Below are 23,594 nucleotides of genomic sequence, written 5' to 3' on the forward strand. Positions count from 1 at the left end.
GATTTCCTCTGCTTACCTCCCAACGCTTTGCCTGTTGATTAAACGCTAGACATAGGAATGCCTCAAATTTCTGACTTCTGAGTCATCCTCTCATGACTTGAACAGCTTGAAGCCAGCTTTAGCTCCCCGACATCATTAGTGAAAACTCCTTTTGTTTTTAAACTCTACAAGCAACCCATTTCTCTCCAAGCTGAGGTGCTGCTTGTGAACTAGACAACAAATAGTAGCAACAAAATTATCTCCTACATGCACTGTGATAATTATGGCAAGAAAAGGAAAGGGATACTTTTTCTGAGACAGAGAAGGCAAGCTACAGCTTTCCCTTTCTCACTAGAAGATTTCTTTGTCTACATGCAATGCAGACAGGACCACGAGTAAAGACATCTGCTTGTGCAAACTTATTTTTGCGTGGGGTCCCTCTGACTCCAGCATGACTCTGCATGAGACATTGGCTTGCAAAAACAGCTCTTTTTTCTGAAGACACCAGCTTTAAGAACCAATCCACAAAACCCCCTCTCCAGCTTCCACTTTACAGAGCAATCTGGACGAAACTGCTTATCAGCACTGCAAGAAGGAGAGCTGGAGCTGATGCTTTGAAAACTTGCATTGGTATTTCCTTGGAACACAGATATCTTCAGACTCCAACACTTTGATGTCTCCTTCAAAAACAAACAGGCTCACACTATCTCAGTTTTCCTGCAGTCCTGATGTTTCTCAAAATGCAGCTTGTTTTCTCTAGGGTGACACACAATCCTAGAAGACCAGCTATGTGTGATAATTACTATACTTCCAATTAAGGTAACAGTACCTGACATTCCCTCCTATATTCCATTATGGTCACAGCTACACTGGGAACATCACCTGCACATGACCCACACTTTTCTTACTCTCCTGCTCAGGTTCTGTGTGAAGGGAACAGCCCTAAGGATTCTAGTGATGAGGAGAGCAGGTTAAGGTGGTGTGCCATGAGCACACCCCTGTCTCGGCAGCCTAGACATGGTGCTTCCCTCCTGTGATAGCTAAAGCACCTTGTCACAAACTGGAGCCACGAGTTTGTAAGCTACTGTAACATTTTCTTTTTCAAATGATCAAAACCTAGAAGAATGCAGCAACTGTTCAGAGCTGTTTGCTAACATTTCAAGTTCTCCACTAACTGTCAGAGCACGACAGAAAGTCCTACTGTGGCCAGACTACTGTGCTGGCTCCACTGCGGGCTTTATGCATGGTACAGGGCAGGTTAAATAAGAACAGGTTCAACAAAAGAGCCTACACTTGGGCACTAGATTCCGTGCCCTTGCACTCAATCCTGCAAATGCATGCTGGAAGATAAATGATGAAGATTAGGTGATATTACAAGATGCTGATATTACAAGATGCTGACTCCAGCACTGGCTGGACCACTCCATGAGACAATCCAATCCAGTAACACTGCACACCACTCTTACGGGGGAAAAAAAAAACAAACCACAAAAACCTGTGACTTTTCTGTCCATTTTGTGAGATTGATGAGTTTAGCAATCTGAAGTGCTCCAGAGCTATCTTAATGAAGGTGCTACAGCTATGAGCAAAGGGAGTGAAGGAGACAGAAGATGGTAAAGAATAAAAATAATAAAAATGGACAGTGTGACATGTTTCTGTGGACAGAAGGAAGATGTCATGCCAAGTCAGCTGCCTGTGAAACCACACATTAAGCACCTCAGAACAGCATTGGAAACAGACAGCATGCTCAGAGGGCAACTACACAGATCAGCCTTGGCTTAACAAAAGGACAAGCCACGAAAGACTTCAGCTGGGCCATTGGGAGTTGTCTATTCAGTTAGGACCCACAGCCTTGGAGCCATTCCTCAAATGGGGTGCCTGTCCATTTGCTCAGTAAGACACCGATATTTTCTCTCAGAAGACTGTTGTGGGATGAGATGTTCCCTCTGCTCACAGAGCAGCCCCACTGTTACAGTCCAGCTGTGAAGAGGCAAAAGTAAGCTGTCCTCTTTATTATCCGTGCCAGCAAGGCTGAGGTTTTAGCCAGTCTCACGGCCAACCTAAAATGCAAGATTAAGACCCGAGGCATAAGTACAGGTGACCTGGTGACCTGCTCACATCACTCTGTCAGGTGGCCATGGCAGAACAGCAAGTCAGACTCACTCTTGTGGTTCCTCCTGGGCAAATCTCAATTTTTTTGCTATGGAGTTGTGCGACACTGTGCAAAAGCCTTCCCGCCTGCTCCCCTTATAGCCCAGCTCCCATGCCGGCTGCACCCTCACTGGATGTGTGGGGAAATTGAGCAACAACCTACTCGTGAGGGAGAACTCGAGATGATGTCCGCCTTCTTGCAGAAAGTTGCCACATTAAAAAGCAGATTATAACACAGAAGAGGGAGGGAGGGAGGGAAACAAGAAGGTTTATGCCATGCGTGCAGCACAGCACCTCCCTCTCGAGCACTGTGGCTGCCAGCGCCCGAAACTCCAGGCGAGGAGCTCCCAGATCCGATCCCGACTCTTACCCTGCACCTCTTTACGCTTTGTGCCATCTCCCCCTGCCAGCATCGCCCAGTTAACCCGGCTGCGGCACAGCCACCCGGACCGAGTCCCAGCGACTTGCTGCCGTCACTCATAATTGCAATCTCCCCTACGCAAACTTCACTGCTGCCAGTACGGTGGACGGAATAGCCACCAAAACCAAAACCGCCTGGCAGCCCCGCCAGCACCCCTCGCCACCGCAGGCAGGGCATCTGTCCCCGCAGCTTCCCCGGCAGACAGGGCCGGGCCCGGCCCGCCCCCGCAGCTTCCCCTCCCCGTGTGCCGCCCCGCCTGGCCCCGCCCCAGCGCCGCTCCTCCCGCAGGGCTCCGGCGAGCGCCCGCCGCTGCCCCGCTGCCTGCCTGGCGCTGGGTGCTGCTGCAGCGGGGCGGCCGCAGGAGCTCCGCGGCGGGGGCCGGCCCGCGGTGAGTCCGCGGGCTCCGCTCTCGGGACAGCGGCGAGGGGGTGTCCCGGGGCCCCCGCGTTTCCCCGGGGCCCCCGCGGCGGCGCGGTGCCGGTGAGCAGCCGGGGGACAAAGGCGAGGGGGACGGGTCCCGGCTGGGAGCGGTGCGAGCTGAGCCCGGGGCGGGCAGCGGTGCGGCGAGGGCGGCGGGACGGGGCCGCGCTGCCCGCGGAGCCGGGAGGGGCTCCGTGCCGCGGGGCAGCGGCTGCGAAAGTGTATTTACAACTTTGTGGCTGGCTGGGCGGTGCGAGCTTCGGCCGGAGCGATTCCGGCCGTGTCACGTTGTCAGGGGGTTTTCCCGTCACGGCCGTGGGTGTCCCTGCCGCTCCCGGCTGCTGCTGCTGCTGCTGCTCCCGGGCACACGGCGGGGACAGGAGGGAGTGGGGCTCTGGAGGAGCCCGGGGTCGTGGTAACTTATCCGTCCCTCGGCGTCGTGGTCCGGGCACCGCCGGGGAGTCTCGCCGGTGCTGGATGATGGGGTGATGCCGGGGCGGGATCGGCAATACGCCGGCTGTGACGGGAGACACCCGAGGCGGCTGGCTGTGGCCCAGAGAGCTGCCGTGGGACGGATGGCACGAGTGTGGGACGCGTCCCAGCTGGTGCTCGGTTGGCCGCCACCTGCCCCGCAGGTGCCGAGGGACAGCGACAGGGACACGGCCCGGCGGGTCCCCCTTCTGTGGTGCAGCAGCTGGGCCGCCTCCTTCCGTGGGGCAGCCCCGGGGGAGAGGGGCTGGAGGCATCTGGTGGGGCTGGTCTGGGTGGTCTGTCAGCTGTGAGGGACTTGGGAGCAGCCCTACCTGCAGGTGCGCGCCTGCGGGAGAAGGGCTGGGCGTCAGAAAGGCAAAAGTCTCCTTACCTCGTTGTTCCCTCACCCCCTGGAATTCTTTTTCGGTAACGATTGGCAGGGAAAGGCCTTGGGTTTCCTGCGCTGAGAAGTCGTCATCGTCTGCATCGAGGGATGTTTCTCCCGCTGTTCGGCAGTGACAGGCTCTCAGGTTAACTCCCCTGTGGCATTTAAAATGCACATCTGTGTTTTTCCACCGCACCAGAAAAATAGCACACCGTCTGAACATTGTCCCTTCTTAGAGGACCGCTGTGATGCCCGGGCCCTGACAATAAATACTTCAAAAACGTTTTTAAAAACCCAAATCAACAAACCACAACTGTTTGAACATTGGTGACCCATTAATTTAGCTTTTTTAAAATTTTTATTTTGTTCCTGGAAAATTTGGAATGACAACAGAATGCCTTGGCCTCACTGTTGTTTTCCTCCCATTTAATTGTACAATTAAACACTCTTAATCAAAGTGTTCTGGTTTCAGCACTGGTGGTGGTGGGAGTCTATGTAGTAGCCTGTGTTTTGGCTTCAGATAAGAAGTGCCAAATCAGAAAATAATGGAATCTAAGGGGGGAAGTTGTGTTTCTCGTAGAGATCACCTTAAGGAAGAAAAGAAGGGAGGAAACAAAAAAGAGTAAGACAAAAAAATAAGTCTTCACAATGCTGTTGAAGAACATGAGTTGTATAAAATACTACTTATAAAATACTGTCTGTACTTTTTTGGACAGTTTCTTTTTTCCCCTTAGAATTTGTGTTGTTGTTAACTAGATTTCTTTCTATATGAACTTGATAAAATGGGATATACACCAGTAACACCAAAACCATGTAGATTTACATGTGGTTTTCTCATCTAAGCCTTTTTTTGACAGAAGTTTTTAGACCCAAGTGAGGGCCATATAATTTAGGGGTTTTTTATGGGTGATTTTTTGGGGTTTTTTTTTTGTTTGTTATATTTTAGTTTGTTTTTTTAAAAATCCAAAGCTGATAGTACCTTAAGGCTACAGCACTCTTCCCAACACTGCAGGTAAAGAGCATGTGAATCCAGTGATTAGCTCTCTATCAGCTGGCTTTTGTAGTAAAGTCGTTGCCCTACTGTTCCTCCAAAGTGAGACGTGTAAATGACCTGCATGCTTACTGTGCTCCGGGGTTACACTGCTTTTCTTGCAGAAAGTCCCCTGTTACTGCTTGATTATCTTGGTGGTGTCAAGCAGTGGTACCTTAATTCGTAGTGTGTGGTTAGTGGCTGTGCACAAACGGTGGGCTTGGCCTAAACAAGATCCTCTGAGAAGGAGGAGCTGCTCCCTGGAGAATCGCAGGGGAAGATAATTTGCTTCTTGTTAAAACATTTCTTACATTTGCGTTTTCTTTTTTATCCCACTCTATTTCCTCTTTTTGCACAATTCAGCATCACCTCAAAAATGCAGCACTCTATAAGGCTGAGGGGTTTTTTTGTTCAGATTATTTTATTGTCTGTGTCTTCCCTACTGCTTTGCTAAAGTTGATGTCTGGCAGTGCTGAGTGCAGCAACTAATCATAAAGACCCTGCTGTTTGTGTTAATTTTATCAAGGTATTGGCAGATTGGCATTTTCGCAGTTGTAGCAGAGGCAAGCTGTGTTCCAGGTGGAGTTTTATCTATCCCTTTTGTCCACTTCACATAAATCAGCATTCTTCTCTGCTCTGAATATTTTCAAGACTAGCTATACACTTGAGGGGGGAAAAGTTAGAAGCAAACTGATGCAGCAGCTGCCTGGTTAGTGTGAATATTTAGATAGTGATTCAAATGCAATGAGATCAGCAGTGGACTTTCCCCTTCCTCAGGGGACACAAGCCAATTTATTTTTTTTTTTTTTTTTACGTGGTTATTACTGGTAGCAAAGCTATTCCTACTCAGAAGAATTTGTTACATTGTTTAAAAAAAAAAAAAGTCTGTTGCTCCTTATTTGCCTTGCAACTCAAGGTATTGCTTGTGAAATTATAATTATCCTTTGCTCTTTATTTATTTAATAAATAGTTTGTAGTCTGCTGCTTCTATAACTGTTACAAGATCTTGGTGAGGATAGAAATGAAGAAATTTTTGGACGGTTCTGCAGCAGACTTTTGGAGTCTTAGGGACACATTCCAAATCAGTCCAGCCTAGCTCAAGTGAAAAAATACTATCCCTGTAAAATAACTTGCGCAAAGACAGGCTTGTAGAAGAATATCTCTCATCTGTTGTGCTTGAGGCAAGAGTATAATGGATCCCCTTGGGAGAAATCCTGTTTATAGCCTTAGTAGACTAAAAATGAAATATGTTTCCAGTTGGAGAATTAACTGATACGGTTTTGGGTCAGGAAGTGTAATGCATTTGCAATTTACACAGTATAGATGCTTCTCTTCTGAGCTACCAGTAGAGAGACCAGGTCTTTCTGCTGCTCTCCTGCTCTTCCAAAGTTTCCTGACAGTTGCAGTGCCTGTGAAAGAAGCCTGGCTTTTGCTTATTGTAAAGAACTTGCTGCCTGTACTTTGATTCTCCTGTTTCTCAGAGATAGAAAAGATGAATGGTCTTTAGTAAAGATCTACAATTTACAAGGCAGAATTGCCAGGCACTGGAGTGCTAAATTGAAGTATCTAGTTTTGTTCTTACACCAGGGTCCTGGACTGGCACTGTCTTTACTGCACTCCCGGCTGTGCATATGTACGCCCATAAATGAGATTTCCCTCAGGGTCCATCTCAAAAGAGACTTTCTGGTGTGTTTGAGAGGTGACAAGGTTGCTATTACTGAATGGCTATTCCAGCAATTCACTTCTCTGAACTTTTGCAGGATCTCATGTGATGTGTGTTGTGGATCCAGCTGAGAAAAGGGAGCTTGGCATTTCTGACCAGACTTCCTTTGCAGCTGCTCTGTGTGAGGTGTAATGGATACTGAGGCTGGCTCATGCCCAATGCCATATTTTGCTGGTTCTTTCTTGTGCTTCTGCAGTTGCCTAGGCCAATTGATACCTTAAATTACCACTTACTCTTAAACTTAAATTTATGAAGAATGAGGAAAACTTGTAAGTGATTGGTATTCAATAAACAAGTCCATTAGTAGATTACGCAGCAGTAATGAAATTCATTGCAATGAGAAACTGCATGTCAGTAGTCAGATGCAATAGGGTACATACTACTGCTTTTACCAGTCAGAGAAAAGGAAGGATCAGTTGATCCACTGATCTTGCCACAAGATGATTGTTTGTCTTCCCAGGTAAAAAAGCATGCTGGGAAGGAATTGTACACTCTAGATGCAGACATTACTGTTTGGGTGTTCTTTAAAATATGTACATTGCTACATTTTGCATGTAGTACTGAATAAATAATGTATTTTTAAAGCTGCCTGTTTTTGTGTACAAAGATTCAAAGCCACTTTCCATCACTTAAAAACGATGGAAAGACATAATCCCTGTGAAATCCTAATTCATCCCTTTTTGCCTGAAGCCTTTAATACTCATTGTCTGTATCTTTCAAAGAGCTCCTGAACTCAGTTTTGTTTCAGCTAAATATTAAGTTCATAAAGTGATTTATGTTGTGCTGTCCTCAAAGGGAGCAAACTGCTGAGGAGTGTTTTTCATCCCGTGGGAGAGGTGGATGGAAGCGTGGCAGCTACCCTGCGTGGTGCTGCCATTGCTGCCCTGCCCTTGCACTTCCATGTGCTGCAGGAGCACCTCCTTTGGAGCTCTGGCCTTTGTTAAGCATTTTTTCCTCTCCTTGAGGACTAATTAGTGCACCCAAAAAACATGAGTCACTTTTATTTGGCTGCAAGAGAATGCCACCATCCCTGGGTTAGGAGAGTTGTCCCTGTCTTTGAGCTCAAGGACTAGGGCAGCCTGCAGAGTGTCGTAGCAGCATGGTCCCAGGTTAGGGATGGTATCTGCAGAGTTTTGGGACATCCCTTCTTCCTGAGCACATTGTGTGGGGGTGCAGAGCAGAAGAGTTACAAGCACTGGAGCATGTTTCCTGTTCTGGGATTCATTTGTGCTGCTTGATGTGGGGCAGGAAGACTTTATAGCACTAAGGTGGGGAGCCTGAGCAGTCATGCCTAAGAGCTGCATCTAATCCTGCAATGAAGACTAGGGAGAAGGCATTTTTCTTGCTGTTGTTAAAGCTGTGTCACCAAGGAGTGTTGCTTGTACAGGAAGAAAGAGACCAATGCTCAATGATTTCCCCATCTGTCACATCTGCATGGGTTCACAGCCCTGGAGTTTTTGAAGGCTTCTTGCATTGCATCTCTTGAAAAAGCCTAAAGGAAGTGTGGGGGCCAGGCCCACATCCCTGCTGTGTGAGGGGACTGTGGTCACACCTGACCAGGTGCAGAGAGCCTGCTGTGGTTGCATCTCCTGTGGGCTGGATCCAGTTGTCTCTGCTGTCAGTGTTGCACCTGCCTGCAGCCAAACAGCACGGGTTCTGAAATCCAGTTCTTCAGAGCACCCACGTGGCTGGGAGGTGTCTTGGTATTCCTTGCTCTGTGGCTTTGAACAGGGGTTTCCTATGAAGTAGTGTGCAGTGTTTGAAGACAGGTATGTATTTTACCCCAAAAGCAGTGTGTGGATACTGAATTCGATACCTTACCTCCCTGTGGCATCTTTGCCCTTGGATGTGTTGTGCTGGTCCTGGAATGATGCTGAGGTAGACACATTTGAAAAGTCAATGTGCTTCTGGGAATTTGCTGCAGGATGTGACCTAGTTGTCCTGACTGCTGGTCACAAGTGGCACTTTTCACATCATCTTACAGCCATGACATAAAGCTATTTAACTTCAATCTCGTTTTCTGCCCTGACAAGCAACTTTGTTTCCGCTCCTTCCTGGCTGATGCATCTTCTCAGAGAAATTTTCATCATTGCAGGGGTTAGTCAAAGGAGGTGGGTGGAGCTTTTTAAAATTGCTGAGAAGGGCTTATACATGCCATCATGACTTCTTTTACTTGCTCAGGGCCTTTATTACTCTCTTTTGCAGATAGTACTGGTGCCCTACAGTGTGCATCTGAGGGGACAAAATACCTGGAAGGTGAGGGGAGTTTTCAGTTTTACGATTGTGTTTCATCACGAGTACAAGGCAGCCCAAGTGTGGGTTGCTGCCAAAGGCAGATTTGTTTCCAGGCAGTTGTCTGTGTGTCTTGCTGCAGGATAGCCTTGATTAAAGCTGCTTAAGCTGTTTGTGAAACTGCAGCCCAAGAGTCTAGTGTTCTTAGAAGCCTAAGACATCTCTGGATGATGTCTGGAAAATATTAAGAAGAGTCTTAATGTTTCTGGATAATTTTTGATGAGAGGCTGTAGGCCCACTGTGGTAAGGTTTCATCAGGAAGATGCTCGGTGCTCATTCTCTGTCAGCTCTAGAAAAAGCAGATGTTTTACTGTAATAAACCTTAAGGAGCATGTATCCAGGTGTTTGTGAGAGAAGCACAGAATTACCTGTGATTTTTCTTGATCGATAAGAACTTTGTTCTGCTTTGCTACTCTGGTTAGTTATGGCTCGTTCATCTATTCCCTTTATCCCCTTGAGATGTGATTGTAGTTGTAGCTAGAGGCTGAAATGAGAATTAGGACCCAAGTTGCTGTGGTGTTACGAACTGGTGTGTAAAATACAGTGGCATTCATTACGAGAACCCACATGCTGTCTGGATGAGACCTTCTTCCAGACAGTCTGTTGGTGGCAGGCCCCAAATTGAGTGTTGGCAGGACATCCTTGTGTCATTTGGTATATGGTGGGGGTGTGAGGTGTTTCAGTGAGCCATCCTGTTGGTACCTGAAGCAAAAAGCTCCTTCCTTCTCATTCAACTCCTCTTCCTCCCCTGGAGGGCTCTGCTGCTCTTACCCACCTTGCTGGGGCAAACCTCATCCATTCCTGCTTTGACCCAGCTGAGGTTCTGGCCCTGTGCTGGGAGGCAGCTTGAGGGTCTGTGGAGAGAGGAGGGGAAGATTTAATTGAGTTTTTATGACCATGTTTGAGTTGCTTAGTGAGAGAGGGCTTGGAGTTAATGACAGGCATGTTTTCCAAAGATCCTCTGCATGTGTGTTTAGGTAAAACAAACACTGCTAAATAAGCTGTGCCACCACTCTGGACACTAATAAGCCTTCCTGTCTGATACTAGAAGTATACAAATACTGGGGACATCCCTTTGGGGTAAACAGTGCCTTTGACTGTTTTAATTGATAGACTTGCTGGGCCTTTGACCAAGCAATTACAACTCAAAATGCACTTCTGCAGGAGCTAAAACATGAAGTGATGTTATTTTAAAAAAAGCGCAACACCACAAAAACAAACAACCTGTAGAGTGTCCCAGAGGCTGATGATTGACTTCAGCTTTTATTAATTCATCTGCAGTGCATTTGCTGGAGCTTTTATGGTTTAATTGAGGTTAAGAGGTTGGAATCTGGTAAACAAAAGAATGGCATATGGGCAGTCTGAAATTGTGTATGTTTAAGTAAGAGCATTCCTTCTGGTCACTTGTTTTCATTGGGCAGTTACTCCTGACTCACAACTTTTTTTTTTTAAAAAAAAGTAAAGGTGTAAACATGCATTGCTAGCAAGTTAATGATTCATAATGTTTTATCACATCCTAACATACCTCTAAAGAAGAGAAGGTTGAGCTGGGCTTGTGTTTGACCTCCCCCTTCAGATTAAGGACATTTTTCTTTAACCCTTTACCTATCGTGAGGGGGTCCACAGGCTCATTTGTTTTGAATCATAAGAAGAAAAAGGCCTTCTCTTCTGCCTTTCTCACTTCCCTGTTCTGAGAGTCCACAGCTGTTCTCTTAAAAATTCAAATGGAAATAGCAGGTGTGGGAAAAAAACTTCTCTCCAGAAACTTTTTATTATAGAGGCTGTGGGGAAGTGGGAGTCAGTTTCTTCAGCTGTCCAAAGGAATCTGTGTGCACGTGTTTGTTTTCTTATGGTCATTTTTTTCTCCTATTTTCAGTTCCATTTTGAGCCTCATTAATGTCTTCATTGGCTGTGACATCCCTCTGTGTGAGGGAACGTGTACTGGCCAGTGCAGCCGTTTGACAATTAAGATAAACCTCCTGATGCTGAAAAGTTCATACTCCATGATCTTTATGCTGTTGATAAAGTTTATGGCATGAATTACATCAGCTGGCAATAATAGTGGTGACCTGTTGCCCTCAAGTCATTCTGTAGACATCTGTAATTTATATGCAGTTGTTAATAGTGTGTAGTCCAGAGCCTAAGAGAGCATGTCAGTATAATTATTTCAATAAGAGAAGATAAATCAGGATTTTCCTCTTAATATTTCAGTTAATAGCAGCTTTCACCTGTCACTTAAAGTCAAATGTTTTTTTCTCACTTGCTTTTAGTTTAGAGCAGTCTTTTTAAACCTCCTAAGTTTTGTTAAACTAAATACTTTTTCTGAAAAATACTTTAATAACCTCCTTGTCTGTATTTTTTGTCTACTTCTTTCTTATAAGGAATGCTCTACATAACTTGAATCAAAAATTGCTTTATTAAGAAGCATTTTATATGCTGGCTCGGGGAGGGAGGTGCATGGAACAGCTTCTATATTTGCAAAAGGACACTCCTGGATCTATCGTGTATTTGCTTTAAGAAAATAATTTTTTTTAAAAAAAAGATGCTTGAGTACAGAGTTGAAAGGAGAGGGATAAAATCCAAGTTCTATTTGCTGTACTCTACATTATTGTTTGCTTTTCCCATCTCCCACACAAGAATTTGCTTCTGCCATAATTTTCTCCTGAGTCAGGACAAGCACGATTTTAAACACAAAATGCTTTTTAAACTTACATGTGGTGCACACATGTACATGCACATACATTTATATGTGTTGTGTGTCAGCGTAACATGGCCTGCTTCCCTGCCACTTGTGAGCCCTCATCTTTTATGCACTGTGGAGGGAGAAGGAAAAGCCCATGGCTCCCTTCACAGCCTGTCCCCTGAAGGTGGTCTGGGCCGTGGCTGGTGGGAGAGGGTGGCACTACCAGAACCAGAGCATTGGGCTGCCCTTGCTGGGGTCTGGGCCTGTCCCCAGGTGTGTGGGGACTTTGGGGCAGGCACCAGGCAGCAGCACCTCTGTTGCTGTGCTGCTGGTGAGCAGCCAGGTGTTGCTGGTGGAAGGGAGTCAACCCTTACATCAAATCTTGTATGGGGATGGAGTGGACCCCGTGGTTGGTGTCTTGCTGGTTTCGGTCTCTGCTGGCATTGATACCTAACCCACCCTCGAGGAGCCTCTCCCCTTCCTGATGGATTCACCAGGTGCCACAGGATACTTCCTGAGAGGAATGCTGAGAGCAATGGAGAGGAGAGGGCTATACATAAAATGCTACAGGTTGCTGAGAAAACTGTCTCACCTAGCTGTTAACTCAAGATGATATCGGCTACTCTGCATATGGCTGCAAAGAAAGCTTCCATCTCTTATTTCTGTTAATACCTGAACTTCAGCTCTAAGATGCTTGTGCAGGCTGGGCTCAGTCCTTGAGAGGAGGGCAGTGCTTACCTCACAAAAGGTGTTATCCAGTGGCTCAGCCTTTTGAGTTTGTGTTCCACCTCCTCCTTTGAGTTGAGTTGTAGAGGATTTCAGGCAGTGGTTTCCCAGGGAGTAGGGACGGAGTGAGGGGGAGGACAGCACAGATGAAGTTCTCTGCACTAACTGTTGACAGTGCACTGAAATCTCTGCTTTGGGAGTGAGCAAGGTGCCTGGCTGAAGGATGGGGCACTCCCCCATGTCATGGGTGTTTTCAGGCAATGGCCCATGGTGCCACCTGCCTTGTCACTTAAACGAGTCTGGAAACCTTGAGTCTGGTTTGTTATTCCAGGGAGATCTCATTGCTTTATGGCACTCTCCTGGGACTTTCAAGCTGTTTGAGAGGTTGACACTGCCTGGTTTCTGCTGTGATGCTGGTGGAAATACTGACTGGCCCTGGAAAATGGATGACTGTTGGGAGTGTTTTTGTTTTTACACATCTCATCACACGCGTGCTGTGAGCTGCTCCCAGTGCCAACAGGAGCACGGCACTGATGCTCTCGCCTTTTCAACAGGTACATGGGATGAAGGGAGCCTGACACCTGTCAGGAGAGGACACCCCAGCCCCTGTGGAGCTGCCCACCATGAGCAGGACACTGCTGGCAGGCAGGATGCATCCAGAGATCCGGAGCGTCTGCGTCTTCCTGCCCACGCGCGAGCAGCTCAGCCTGGCCGTCGGGGTGAGTGGCCGGGAGGTCGCTGCATCGCGGCCACGGTTCAGTTTTGTTAACTCCCATTGTTCTCCCAAAAGCCTGGTGCTGGTCTGCTGACCGAAAGGCTATTAGCCAGCTTAGGGTAATTGGTGCTCCATTTTCTAATTGGGCAGCTTCAACTCATTTGCAGAGTTCGTTAAAAGTCATGGCTCTGTTGTAGGGTGGGGGTCTCCTCTGCTCTTTTTAAAAGTAAATAAAAGTTGTTATTTACTTTTTATTATCTCTGAATGGTTTTGCTGCTCATAATAATCCAACAATTTTTTAAAAATTGAACCTGAAATACCTTGATTACTTAGCAAGTGTACCCAATGTATAACAGTTTGCTCTTGTAAAGAGTCCAGCTATCCCTGGTTTTGGTAGCCTGCAGATCCCTTCAAAGAGTCTAAGGCAAACAGCCATTGAGGGTGGGGCATTTTCCTTCTTCTTGAGAGCTCGTACACACAGAAATATCGAGGTAAGTCGCTTCATTTCTTTGATTGCTGCCTCAAATATCTGGAAGTGTGGGTGAGTGACAGCAAGGCCAGCTCAGCTGGCAGCCCAGGGTGGCACGGTGTCTGCACAGCACGGTGCCTCTTTGTGCAACGCCGGCTGCTCCTTGAACTTGTGAGAAACTGAGCTGACAAGAGGCACTTGGCGTTCAGAGGACAAGCGAGTCTCAAAGATAAGTGCTCTCTAGTGAGCGTGTGCACGCACTCATGTGTGGGCTGGGGAGATCTGGCTTTGTTTTGGGTAGGTTTTCTCCCCTGCTTGGGGATGAGGAGGGGGAGAAGACAGTTGAGGTGAACTGTTATTTTAAGTACTTGGTTGAAGCAGTGGCTTTTGAAACTATGCGTGCTAATCTTCAAAATCCGTGCCGGAATTTTCCTACCTGCTGTGTGTAAGTGTAGCGTCCTTAACTGAAACAGCCTCAAGGGCTGGATGGAATAAAGCTTTAAGAGAAAAATCTGGGACGCTCTGCTTCTAGGTTACTGGTTCAAACCCAGCCCATCCACTGCCCCAGAAGGCTTCTGCGATCTGCTGGCTTTTGTGCGCGGCAGAAAACGATGATTTAATTAAGTTCTTGGCAGCAGGTGTACAGGCCTGGGTAATGGTCTGTTTCAGCTGACCCTAAATCTCACCTTCTTATAGCTCTTATCTGGGAGGCTAAAGATGGGAGATAGCAGAGCTGGCTGGCCAGGGGGAAGGTGCAGGCTGGTGTGCAGGAGGGCAGTGAGCCAGCAGGGCTGTCACCATCACTGCTCCACACTGTGCCTCTGCCTGAATGGAGCATGCAGCTGTTCCTTCACCACTGGGTCATGCTCTGGTAAATCATGAAAACCTGCAGTTTATTGTAAAATGAATTTGGGGTGAGAAAGATTCTTAAGATCGAGTCCAGCCATAAACATTACGTTGCCAAGTCCACCACTAAACCAGGTTCCTAAATGCTACATCTGCATGTCTTTTTTAATACCTCCAAAATATTTAATAAGCATAAGAAATGGTCTTTTGGAGCTGACAGGGACAGAGGAAAAGTGCTGTGTCCCCTCCTGTTCCCCTGTCCTGTCCTAGCCTGCTGCCCTTCCACAAAGCAGGGGTGCCTTGTGCATGACCACGTTGCAGAGGAATCCTCTGCAGCACCCCTTTGTGTTCCTTTTAAAGACATTCACCCTTGTAGTTTCTGATACCCCTTTCCTTCGTGTCTGGGAAATTGGGAAAGCATGTACTTGGAGATGCCTGTGTGTGAAAGGGAATAGCTGCCTGGGCCAAAACATGAGACCTCAACACACAGTTGTGTCCTAATTGCATAGAGAGTGAAACATGACCTGTTACAGCTGGGCAAGTCACCAGAAACAGCTTTTCATTTGGCTTCTGACTTTACCACAACACTCATTCAAAACATCAACAAAAATTAAGATTTCACAGCTGGAGCGATCTTTCTGTTTTAAAGAAACATCAAGGCAATTTTCTAGTGATGTTGATAGAACCCAAATGTAATTAGCACGACCACAGATGATACTTTGTGCATTTATTAGAATAATAATGCCACTACTAAAGATTTCCAAAGCCTTTTAACCTCTTCAGTGTGGAATGCAAATACTAAACAAGCTTGCAGCTCAGAGAGGTAGGTAGGAATGGTTATCTTTCCAGCAGAATAAATTATAGATCCTTCCCATGATAAGCACAGTGTTTATGCAGGTAAGTCCTCCCTCCCCCTCCCATATAAATTCCACCCTTCCAGATAAGAGTTTACCTGTATGTGTTTTATGTGGTCACATATAGATTGAAGCTTGCTCTTTAAAATGGCCTTGTCATACACCATTCACAGATAGTGGTGCTGAAGAAGGACGAGCAGGAGCTATTTTAAATTCTCTTCCCCCACAATCAAATATCTCTTAATTAGCTTCCATGTCTACCTTTCTGAATGTACAATGAATCTGGGGGGATGGTGAGGAGTAAAACTGCCTTCTTGGGACCAGCTGTGAGCATGAGGAGAAGCAGAGCAGTGAGGGGGACTAGTGGATGCTGCAGCTCACCAGCTGCACTGAGGAGGGCAAGGCAAAGTGGGAGAAATTTTTGGAGCAGAGGGTCTGGTGAGGTCCTGTGTGTTGGTGAATGGCAAACATAGGTCTAAAGTCTTTCAGTTGTTCTGTGAACAGGAAAGCTGATGTTTCAAAGCATATGTACCAAGAAAAATAGATACAGGTAACCAATGCAGGTGAATATTTGTACACAGAATGACCTTGGAATTACCTTCTGTAAACTTGCAATTGATTTCACTTTGGACTAAATATCACATGTAAAGAAGCCCTGAGCCTGACATGGGGCAAAGCTGAGTATCAGTGGAAGGAATGAATCATAGCATTCTGAGATCAATCTTGGCACAGGAACCATATGCACAGGGAGGAAAGTCCAAAGAGAAGCACCCAGATGAAAAATGCAAAGGGAAGTATTGGTTGCTTTGAGCAGAGGGGAAAGTAGGATGAGGGAGCAGCAATTTCAAGTGTAATTGGTACTGCATAGCCTTTAAGGCTGGGAGTAGAACTTGATACAGAAGGGAAGTGCCAAGAGGAGAATGGACATGGTGGTAGTAGCATACCTGCTGTGCAAGAAATCTGCCTAAATCACTGTTTAGAGCTGAGTGCCACAAAACTGTCACTTGAAGTGCTCAGTTCCCTAGAATTAAGTATCTTAAAGCAGGTTTTACTTCCCTTAGGTATGAAAGCTTGCCACTTAGAAAATTCATCCCATTGTGTAGCATTTACACAGAGTCACGTGCTGCCAGTGACTCTTTCATGTCCATAACCATTCTGGCTAGAGGTAGGTCACATCTTTCTTAGCAAATCCTTCCCAGGTAGGAGAACATGCTCAGAGTTTGCTTCTTTGGCAAAGGAGACTGCTCTGTGCCCAACTTTGCCTTCCAAATGTGTGTTCTTGGTGTCTGACCAAACACTGATCTAGGTGTGAGACTGAAAGGGTGCAGTCTCACATGGAGACTCATAATAAGACCCAGATGTGGGTTTGGGTCTTATCAGAACTGTGCGCTGCCTCCTCCCTGCTCAAAGCTTACACATGTTTGCACTGGTATAGTGCAGGCTTCAAAGCTCCTGATAAAACAGTAGTGAGTGTCTGGCTACTGATGCCTTGTCAAATAGAAGAAAATGAGTACTTAAATGACCTCCTGTTTCCCATTGTCCTTGTCTAGTGACATGGTACATCCTGGGGCAGGGAGGCGAGTGAAAGCCAGTTTCTGGGGTGTGTGGCACACCTACACTTAAAGAGCCTGAAAAATAAGGATGGTGATTGGTTTGTAGGAGAGTTAAGCAGTCGACTTCTGCCTTGTCATCTTTGTTGCTCGGTAGGTAACACTGCACTATACCCCTGCAGACAGCTGCTCCTGGCACTGCTAATCTGCATCATCCAGCAGTGGGGTAATGAAATTCCAAGGTCCTGGCCCATTTTGCAGCTGCAGCTGGCTGCACCATGGCCTGAGCTGAGGTTGTCTGTGTCAGTGCTGTTCTGTTCTCCCCATCTGCTCTTTCCTCTGAACTCCTTCCTCCATGCCTCTCTGGGGTTTCTGTCTGTGCCTGTGGTTTGTCTGTCAGTACTCCTGGGATGGTGCAGAAGGACAGAGGGAAATGAGGCTTTAGATGGGGACACGCTTAGTGGGGGAATCTTCCAATCGTAGTACACATCCAGGTCCAGAAGTTATCCAGAACCATGCTCCTTCTGGGGGAGTCTGAGCATTACAGGAGGCAGGGGTATTGGAAGGTCTCAGTGTGCAGGGAAACAGGAAGGGGCTTAGAGGGTTTTGGTTACAGCTGCCAAAGATGAAGATGTTGATGGCTGTGTGACTAGAAGTCAGCAGGAGGCAGAACAAGCTCTTCTGTGTGGGGTACAGAACAACCACATCTCTAACCTATGAGCTACTCAAAGTCTTGTGTTTGAGTACTTTTTTCCTGGTTCCCCTGAATGAAAACTTTTGGTTTTTTGTTTTCTTTTCTCAAAGAAGAATCTGCAAGAGAGCAGTAAATATTAATGATTATTATTCTATGATAATAGCAATAGTACTGAAAACAAAGCATGTTCTCTGGTGTGGTTGTGTTTGGGTATTTGCTTTGGTCTTGGTCTGCATGTATTGGTCTGCAACTCTTCTTTAGAGTTTAGAACTCTTCTTTAGAGTTCTTTAGAAGAGTTGCTCCATCCAGGTGTGTAAGCCATCTGTAATGTTGTACTGGTTGTGTCTTTCAGGTCAAAGCCACTGGACAGGAGCTCTTTCAGCAAGTTTGTGATTTAGTGAAGATTAAAGAGCCTCACTTCTTTGGCCTCAGCATTGTTAAAAGTAAGCAAACTCAGTGCACGAGCAAGTGACTTGGCAAACATCCACAGACCCGCTTGTGTATTTACAGTGTGTGCATATATACACAGTGGCTGTGCCTGCGGGGGGAATTTGATTGTAATAAGGTCACAAAGTATGTAGATTATGCAGAGCCTTCCCAGAGCTCTTTTGATCTTTGGTATGTGGGCAGACAAATTGAGTAAAGGGGGGGGGCTTTTGTTCTCCACCTTTGTTCTTAGATTCCACCTCTTTGTGGGGCTTGCTTTCTCTCCTGAAGTGGGAGTTGCTAGTCAACATATTTGTTACTATATTCCAAACTATAGGTATTGAACAGGAGGTGGATTTTAAAAGGACTTTGAGGCTGAAAGTGTTACTTATCGTCTGAAGTCACACACTAAGAATGTGGCACTGGGCAGGAAATACAAATGATTGTAAAGGACTGAATGCATCTGTGGGACACACTGGGTTTTGAAATATCACACAGGAAATACAAAACTTCTTAGTCAATGAATTAAAGTCCAGTTTGCGTGGTCTTATGGCTTAGTATTAGCCAGGAATTGGTGTTAAGATGATGCCTTAAAGAAGCAAATTGATATAAGAGATCATATTTCTGATGTGGTGTAAGCATTGGCATTCCCTCCCACACCTCAGCTCTTAGTAATTAGAAATGGATAGGTTGTCTTGTTTATCTTCTTTCCCCCCAGTACCAAAAGCACTGAAAGACTTCTCCTCCAGAAACTTTTTTCAAGTGTGTTATTTACTACTGCAGTTCTAGATATTTCGTTGGAATTACAGTAGTCTTTTAAAAGTCTTTCTAAATAAGGTTTCTTTTGCCTCTTTATAAATAAGTAGGATAAAATAAGGGTTTTTTTCCCAAGTTTGTCTCATTTCCTTTATGCTCTCATTCTGTAAGAACTGCTTTCTTTGAGTGCAGCATTCAAACTGAGAGGAACATAAGCTTTTTATCTCCATAAGGTTTGCAGAGTCTCCAAGAGATTCCTGAAACCTAATAAACCTGTGCTTTAAACCAGCACAAGTTTTTGTTTTTTTTTTAATGAGAGGAGACCTGAATGCTCTTAACTTTTTTCACAAATCATCTGTGTTTGAGTCATCCTCTTTGTGACATTTTTTAACACCAGGTTTTGCGTATTCCACTTACAGGGCATCTTGGCTGAAATTGAAACCCCTGTCCTCTCCTGTAAGACAGGGAAAATTTCATTCCTTTTTTCTTTGAATTCTTCTCTTGTTCTTCCTGTGTTTCTTTCACTTTTTCCCCCCTTCATATATTTTTTGTTTCATTTTTTCCATACCCTGCTTTTTCCTTCCCTCACACCTTTTCTGTGAAGCAATTTGCTTCACCCTGTCAAGCACAGGGGTTCTGGTCACAAAATACCCTGTTGTGGCAGATGCTTCTCAACCTGTTGGAAATGCATTGTAACCACCCATCCCAAAGAGCATAATAGAGCTGTTCTGGCTAGACTTTAGAGTATATTGTCCACAGCTTTAAGTGGAAATAGTCTTCTCACTTCATGAAAGTATTTTTCCTTTTTATAGCAGCTAATTCTTCCAGAAAGCTCTTAATAAGTCAAGGAAAAGAGTTGCAAGAGTGCAATAGCCAGAATTAATATCTCTTTTTTGTTTGTTTTGGGGGCTGGTTATTTGCTTTCCTGAAAGGAAATACTACTTCTGTTCCACAACTTGGTTTCTCTCCTCCTTGTTTTGGTCAACAGACTGTGGTAGCTGAGGTCTTGCTTCTATAGCAAATGTAGCACTTTGAGTCTGGCATTTGAAACTAGCCTTTAAAGCATTGCCTGCCTGTCAGGGATTTTTGGCTTCACAACAAGCTATCATCTCAAAAAAAGGAAGCTCTCAGGCCAGGTTGTGGGGAGGCCTGGGTAAGTTTTGCATTCTCAAGGTTGCCTTGTGGGTGCTTAAGTTGACTGCCTTGCTTGAGTGGCAAGTCAGTGTGCACCCCACAGATGCTCTGAAAGGGAGGCCTGGGCCTGGCCTGTCAGGAGAGGCTGAGCTAGGTATCCAAAAAACAGAGAGAAAGCATTTTTGAGCAAGGTAATCCTCTCCATGAAGCTTTCACCTCTGTGCTGCAGCTTCAAGAAGACATTTTTTTAAAAAAAACAGACACCCTGTTTCAATGATAATATCTTTCCCAGTTTCTTAGTGTGTATTTCTTTTTGGTGATCTGATACTGCCACATGCAAAACAAGGTATTCTAATCCACCTGCATCCATTACTTTGCTGCTAATTTGTCAACAAAACCCTGACTGTCAGCAGGAGCAAGAGAATGAAAATTAAAGGATTTCTACAGAACTGTAGCCAATCACACTGCATGGATTATCTGGATTAGGAGCCCATTTGACCTGCAGACATTGTACAGATACACTAATGCTCAGTTGGTCTCATAGTAAGTATGTGTGTGAGGGGGAGAGGTTGGGGTCCTTAATCATAAACAGAAGTTTAACTCTGAAGTGTGGCAAAAAGGAAAACAGAAGCTTAAAGCACCATGTAAGCTGCAAACCACCAATGCTGTAAGATCTAAATTATAGGTCTTAGAGCAAGTTCCCCAGCATTTGATGCCTAAATATGTTGCCTTCTCTTCTGGCTGTTACAGATGCTGAGGGGCAAGCTTCAGGATTAAGGGTTACAGTGTCAGGATAGAATTTTCCATCCCTTCTGCTCTTGAACTGTTTTCTTATTCACAAGAGGAAAACTGCTGCAACCAAATATATCTGAGGAGAAAAAAACAACCCTACTTGTGTCTGTAAGAAGTTGATCACTTTGAAAATCAAGTTCAGGAATGTGCATTAATAGGAGGCCCTACAAACCTTGGGACATGTTGCTCTTCTAGTTTTGTCATGGATCATCAGGCAGGCTATACCTTGTGTGCTCCTGCTGCTGAAGTGTTTTGTTTTTTTTTTTTTTTTCTTTGCTTTTTTTTTTAACTCCTAGTTTGCTCACTGAAAGATCCTGTGACCCTGCCAGGTTCAATCTGGTTCCACAGGCTTCTTCAGCAGCTGGGTCTTATATGGCAAATCCTCCTGCAGGGTCAGCCTTATCCAGTGCCCTGCGGGAGGTTTCCCTCTTGTTATCGGAAAGTATGTGCAGCAACACATTCAGTCTTCTAAAACAAAACTGATTGTCAGCAGACAAAGAACAGCCAAGCTTCCTTTGTTGCTATAACGAAGATCCCTTCGATCCTGAGTTTGGGGTGATGCCTTTGTAGGAGCAAACCTTGCTTGACCTAAGCAGATGGAAGCCTTCAATTGGGAAGGAGCAAGTCTGCAGCTCCTATACCCTGCCACTGTCTCTGTGTCCTCTTAGGTTTGTTAGGCTGGCTTTCTTAGGAAACCAAATCCTTTTGCTTCAGCTCCCATGCCTCAAGGATGATTTTCAAAGCTTTGTTTTTTAAAGCTATGGCTGTTCACCCTGCCAGGCCCACGCTTCCCAGCACTTGCTTACCAAGGAGCTCAGTGATTAACTCTGCCAAAACCACTCTACCTCCAGTTAACTCTTCTGCATATCTGTATATCCTCCGTTCCTGAAGTTCATGGACAGAATATGCTACCAGGCTTTCTTTATATTACATGACTATCTCTTACAACAAAGGGTCTCTTAAGAGACAAATAACAACAGTTCACTGAAATACCTTATGACAATTTCTACACACCAGTCCTTCCTCACTATCCATGCTTTTTGCCTGTCCTCTCTTAAATCTGCTTATATAGTTGAATCTCCTTTATGAATTTATCTTGTACTCTAACTTAAGGTACAACTCTATTGCAGTGACTTTGGTACCTCAGACGAGTTAAATGCAATATAAGAAAAACACATGCAGAAATGAACCACCTAGAGGGAATTGCAGGGGTTCAGATGTCCAGAGAGTATAAAGTACTCCTTGAAAGGACTTGCATGGTCTCTTCCTATGAAGGCAATTTTTTGTCTGTACCTGCTGTCAATCGTTTCTCATTCAGTATCAGTGCAGCATCCTGCCAAGTGCTCTCCTGCCTGAGAATTGCAAAGAGTTTGTTTTCCCCTGGATGAGCAGTGCTAGAAATGGTTCTGCAGCTCTTGTGCAGAAGAATCCCTTATGACACTGCTGCAGTCTGAAGAGCTATGCCTTGGCCTGCCTTGTTGTTGAATGTAAGATACCAACATAAAATTCTTGCAGTACCTGTCCATTACCAGGAATGACTGAGCCTTTAGCTCAGTGTTCAGACCTGTCTTGGTTTGCAGGACAGGTATCTGCTAGAGAGGGCAGGAGCCCCTCTCCCTCCGAATTACTATAATTTTGAAAATCAAGGGGCTCTCAGGCAGAGATCTGGGGATAGGAACAACAGTTCTTTACTAGTTTGTATAACCAGGCAAACAAACAACAATAACTACAGCATTAGCAAGAAAACAGAACCTGGGGCCTCGTGACAGCTTTCTTGGTCGAGATGGGAAGAGATGGAGGAGAGGCTTTGTTTTCACAAACCCCCTCGGGCGGGCAGTCCTGGTGCTCCTGCAGGGCTCTGAGGAACAGTCGGCTGGAACAGCAGAGATGAGTAGGAATCCCGGGCAGGTGAGTGAGAGAGAGATGTATCAGAAGCTCCACAGTGGGGCTGGCACTGCCACATCCCGGCAGGGCAGGGGGTGCGAGGCCCGCAGACAAAGAAGGAAGAAGAAGCAGCAGCTCCATCTGGGTGATGGTGAATTCCCTTCTCCCAGCTGCAACAGCTCCCAGCGAGAGTTCTGCTCTGAAGCTGAGAAGCTGAAGAAACCAGCTGCTCCCGCCCACCCTTTTTTCCTGCCCCCCTTCCCCCTTGGGCCCAGCCGAACTCTTTGTTTCTCAATTTGTGTTTCTCAAGCATCCAATAAGTACCAGCAGTCAGGTTTCCCCACCAGGAATGGGCAAAAATTCCATAGGTGAGACAGAACAAAAGGAAGGACACCTAACCCCCAACAAGACCTCAACAGTTCCTAACACCGCATGATCCCAGGCTCCTTGATATTGTCTCCTTTGATGCTACCCTCCATATACCTTGTGTCCATCCCAGGTAAAGTGACCTCAGCCAGGACTTCCTTTGCTTTGCTCCTAGCCTCTCTTGTGATTCTTCCCGTCACTTGGGATATATGTACTTTCCAGCTAAAGCTGAAAGCACAAGGTTATCCTCAACCAGGTTCTTTAAGACCCTTTAGTAAACTAATCAACCACATATAAAGTGGACAACATTTCTTTCTATTGGCTTGAAAGATAAAAACAGGAGCATTGAGCAGTTATGCAGAGGTGGTGGGAGCAGGTTCTGTGTGGGTAGTGGTTTTCCCAAATCACTAATACTTGGAAGCTTAGGTAGATAAATGTGCAAAAGGAGTGTGCAGCCAGCTCGCCTTCAATAAATGAACAAAAAAAATCCATTCTGGTATTCAGTTTATGTGAGGTGTACAACATGTGTTGTGAGGTATTTTTTAGTGTGGGGTTTTGTTGTTTTTTGGATTTTTTTAAGCTTCAGCTCTCCCCTAACCCCAGCATCCCTCTGTCCTGCTCCTGCTGTCTTTCCTCTTGCACCTCAGGGGATGTAGGGGTGTTGCCACAAAGTTTCTTGAAGCATCTGGGAAAAGTTAAGTGCAATAGCCATGGATAATTTTTCCCCTCTCTTTTAGTCAGAAAATGCTTGCTATGTGGAAATTTGGCTTCACACTAATTCATATTTTATTTCAGTCCTATTCTTCTGGACTGTCTAGTTGCATTGC

At 45.7% G+C, this 23,594-nt stretch overlaps 1 protein-coding gene across 6 annotated transcripts in view; it reads left to right on the forward strand.

The window, feature by feature from the left end:
- Positions 1-2,815: 2,815 nt before the first annotated feature.
- FRMD1 (FERM domain containing 1) overlaps positions 2,816-23,594 on the forward strand; it is a 41,103-nt gene continuing 20,324 nt past the window's right edge. For 2 of the 6 annotated variants that reach the window (XM_086877882.1, XM_086877885.1), the window contains exons 1-3: positions 2,816-2,939; positions 12,836-13,000; positions 17,762-17,852. In XM_086877882.1, the coding sequence (XP_086734008.1) occupies positions 12,905-13,000; positions 17,762-17,852 (187 nt within the window). In that variant the 5' untranslated portion in view covers positions 2,816-2,939; positions 12,836-12,904. Of the gene's footprint in view, positions 3,032-8,785; positions 8,837-12,835; positions 13,001-17,761; positions 17,853-23,594 lie in introns of those variants that run through there. The other 4 variants (XM_086877884.1, XM_086877887.1, XM_086877883.1 and 1 more) reach the window with 3 other exon arrangements.

The sequence above is a fragment of the Cyanistes caeruleus genome, chromosome 2 (genome assembly GCF_971803275.1).
Source record: "Cyanistes caeruleus chromosome 2, bCyaCae1.hap1.1, whole genome shotgun sequence".
Classification (NCBI taxonomy): Eukaryota; Metazoa; Chordata; class Aves; order Passeriformes; family Paridae; genus Cyanistes; species Cyanistes caeruleus.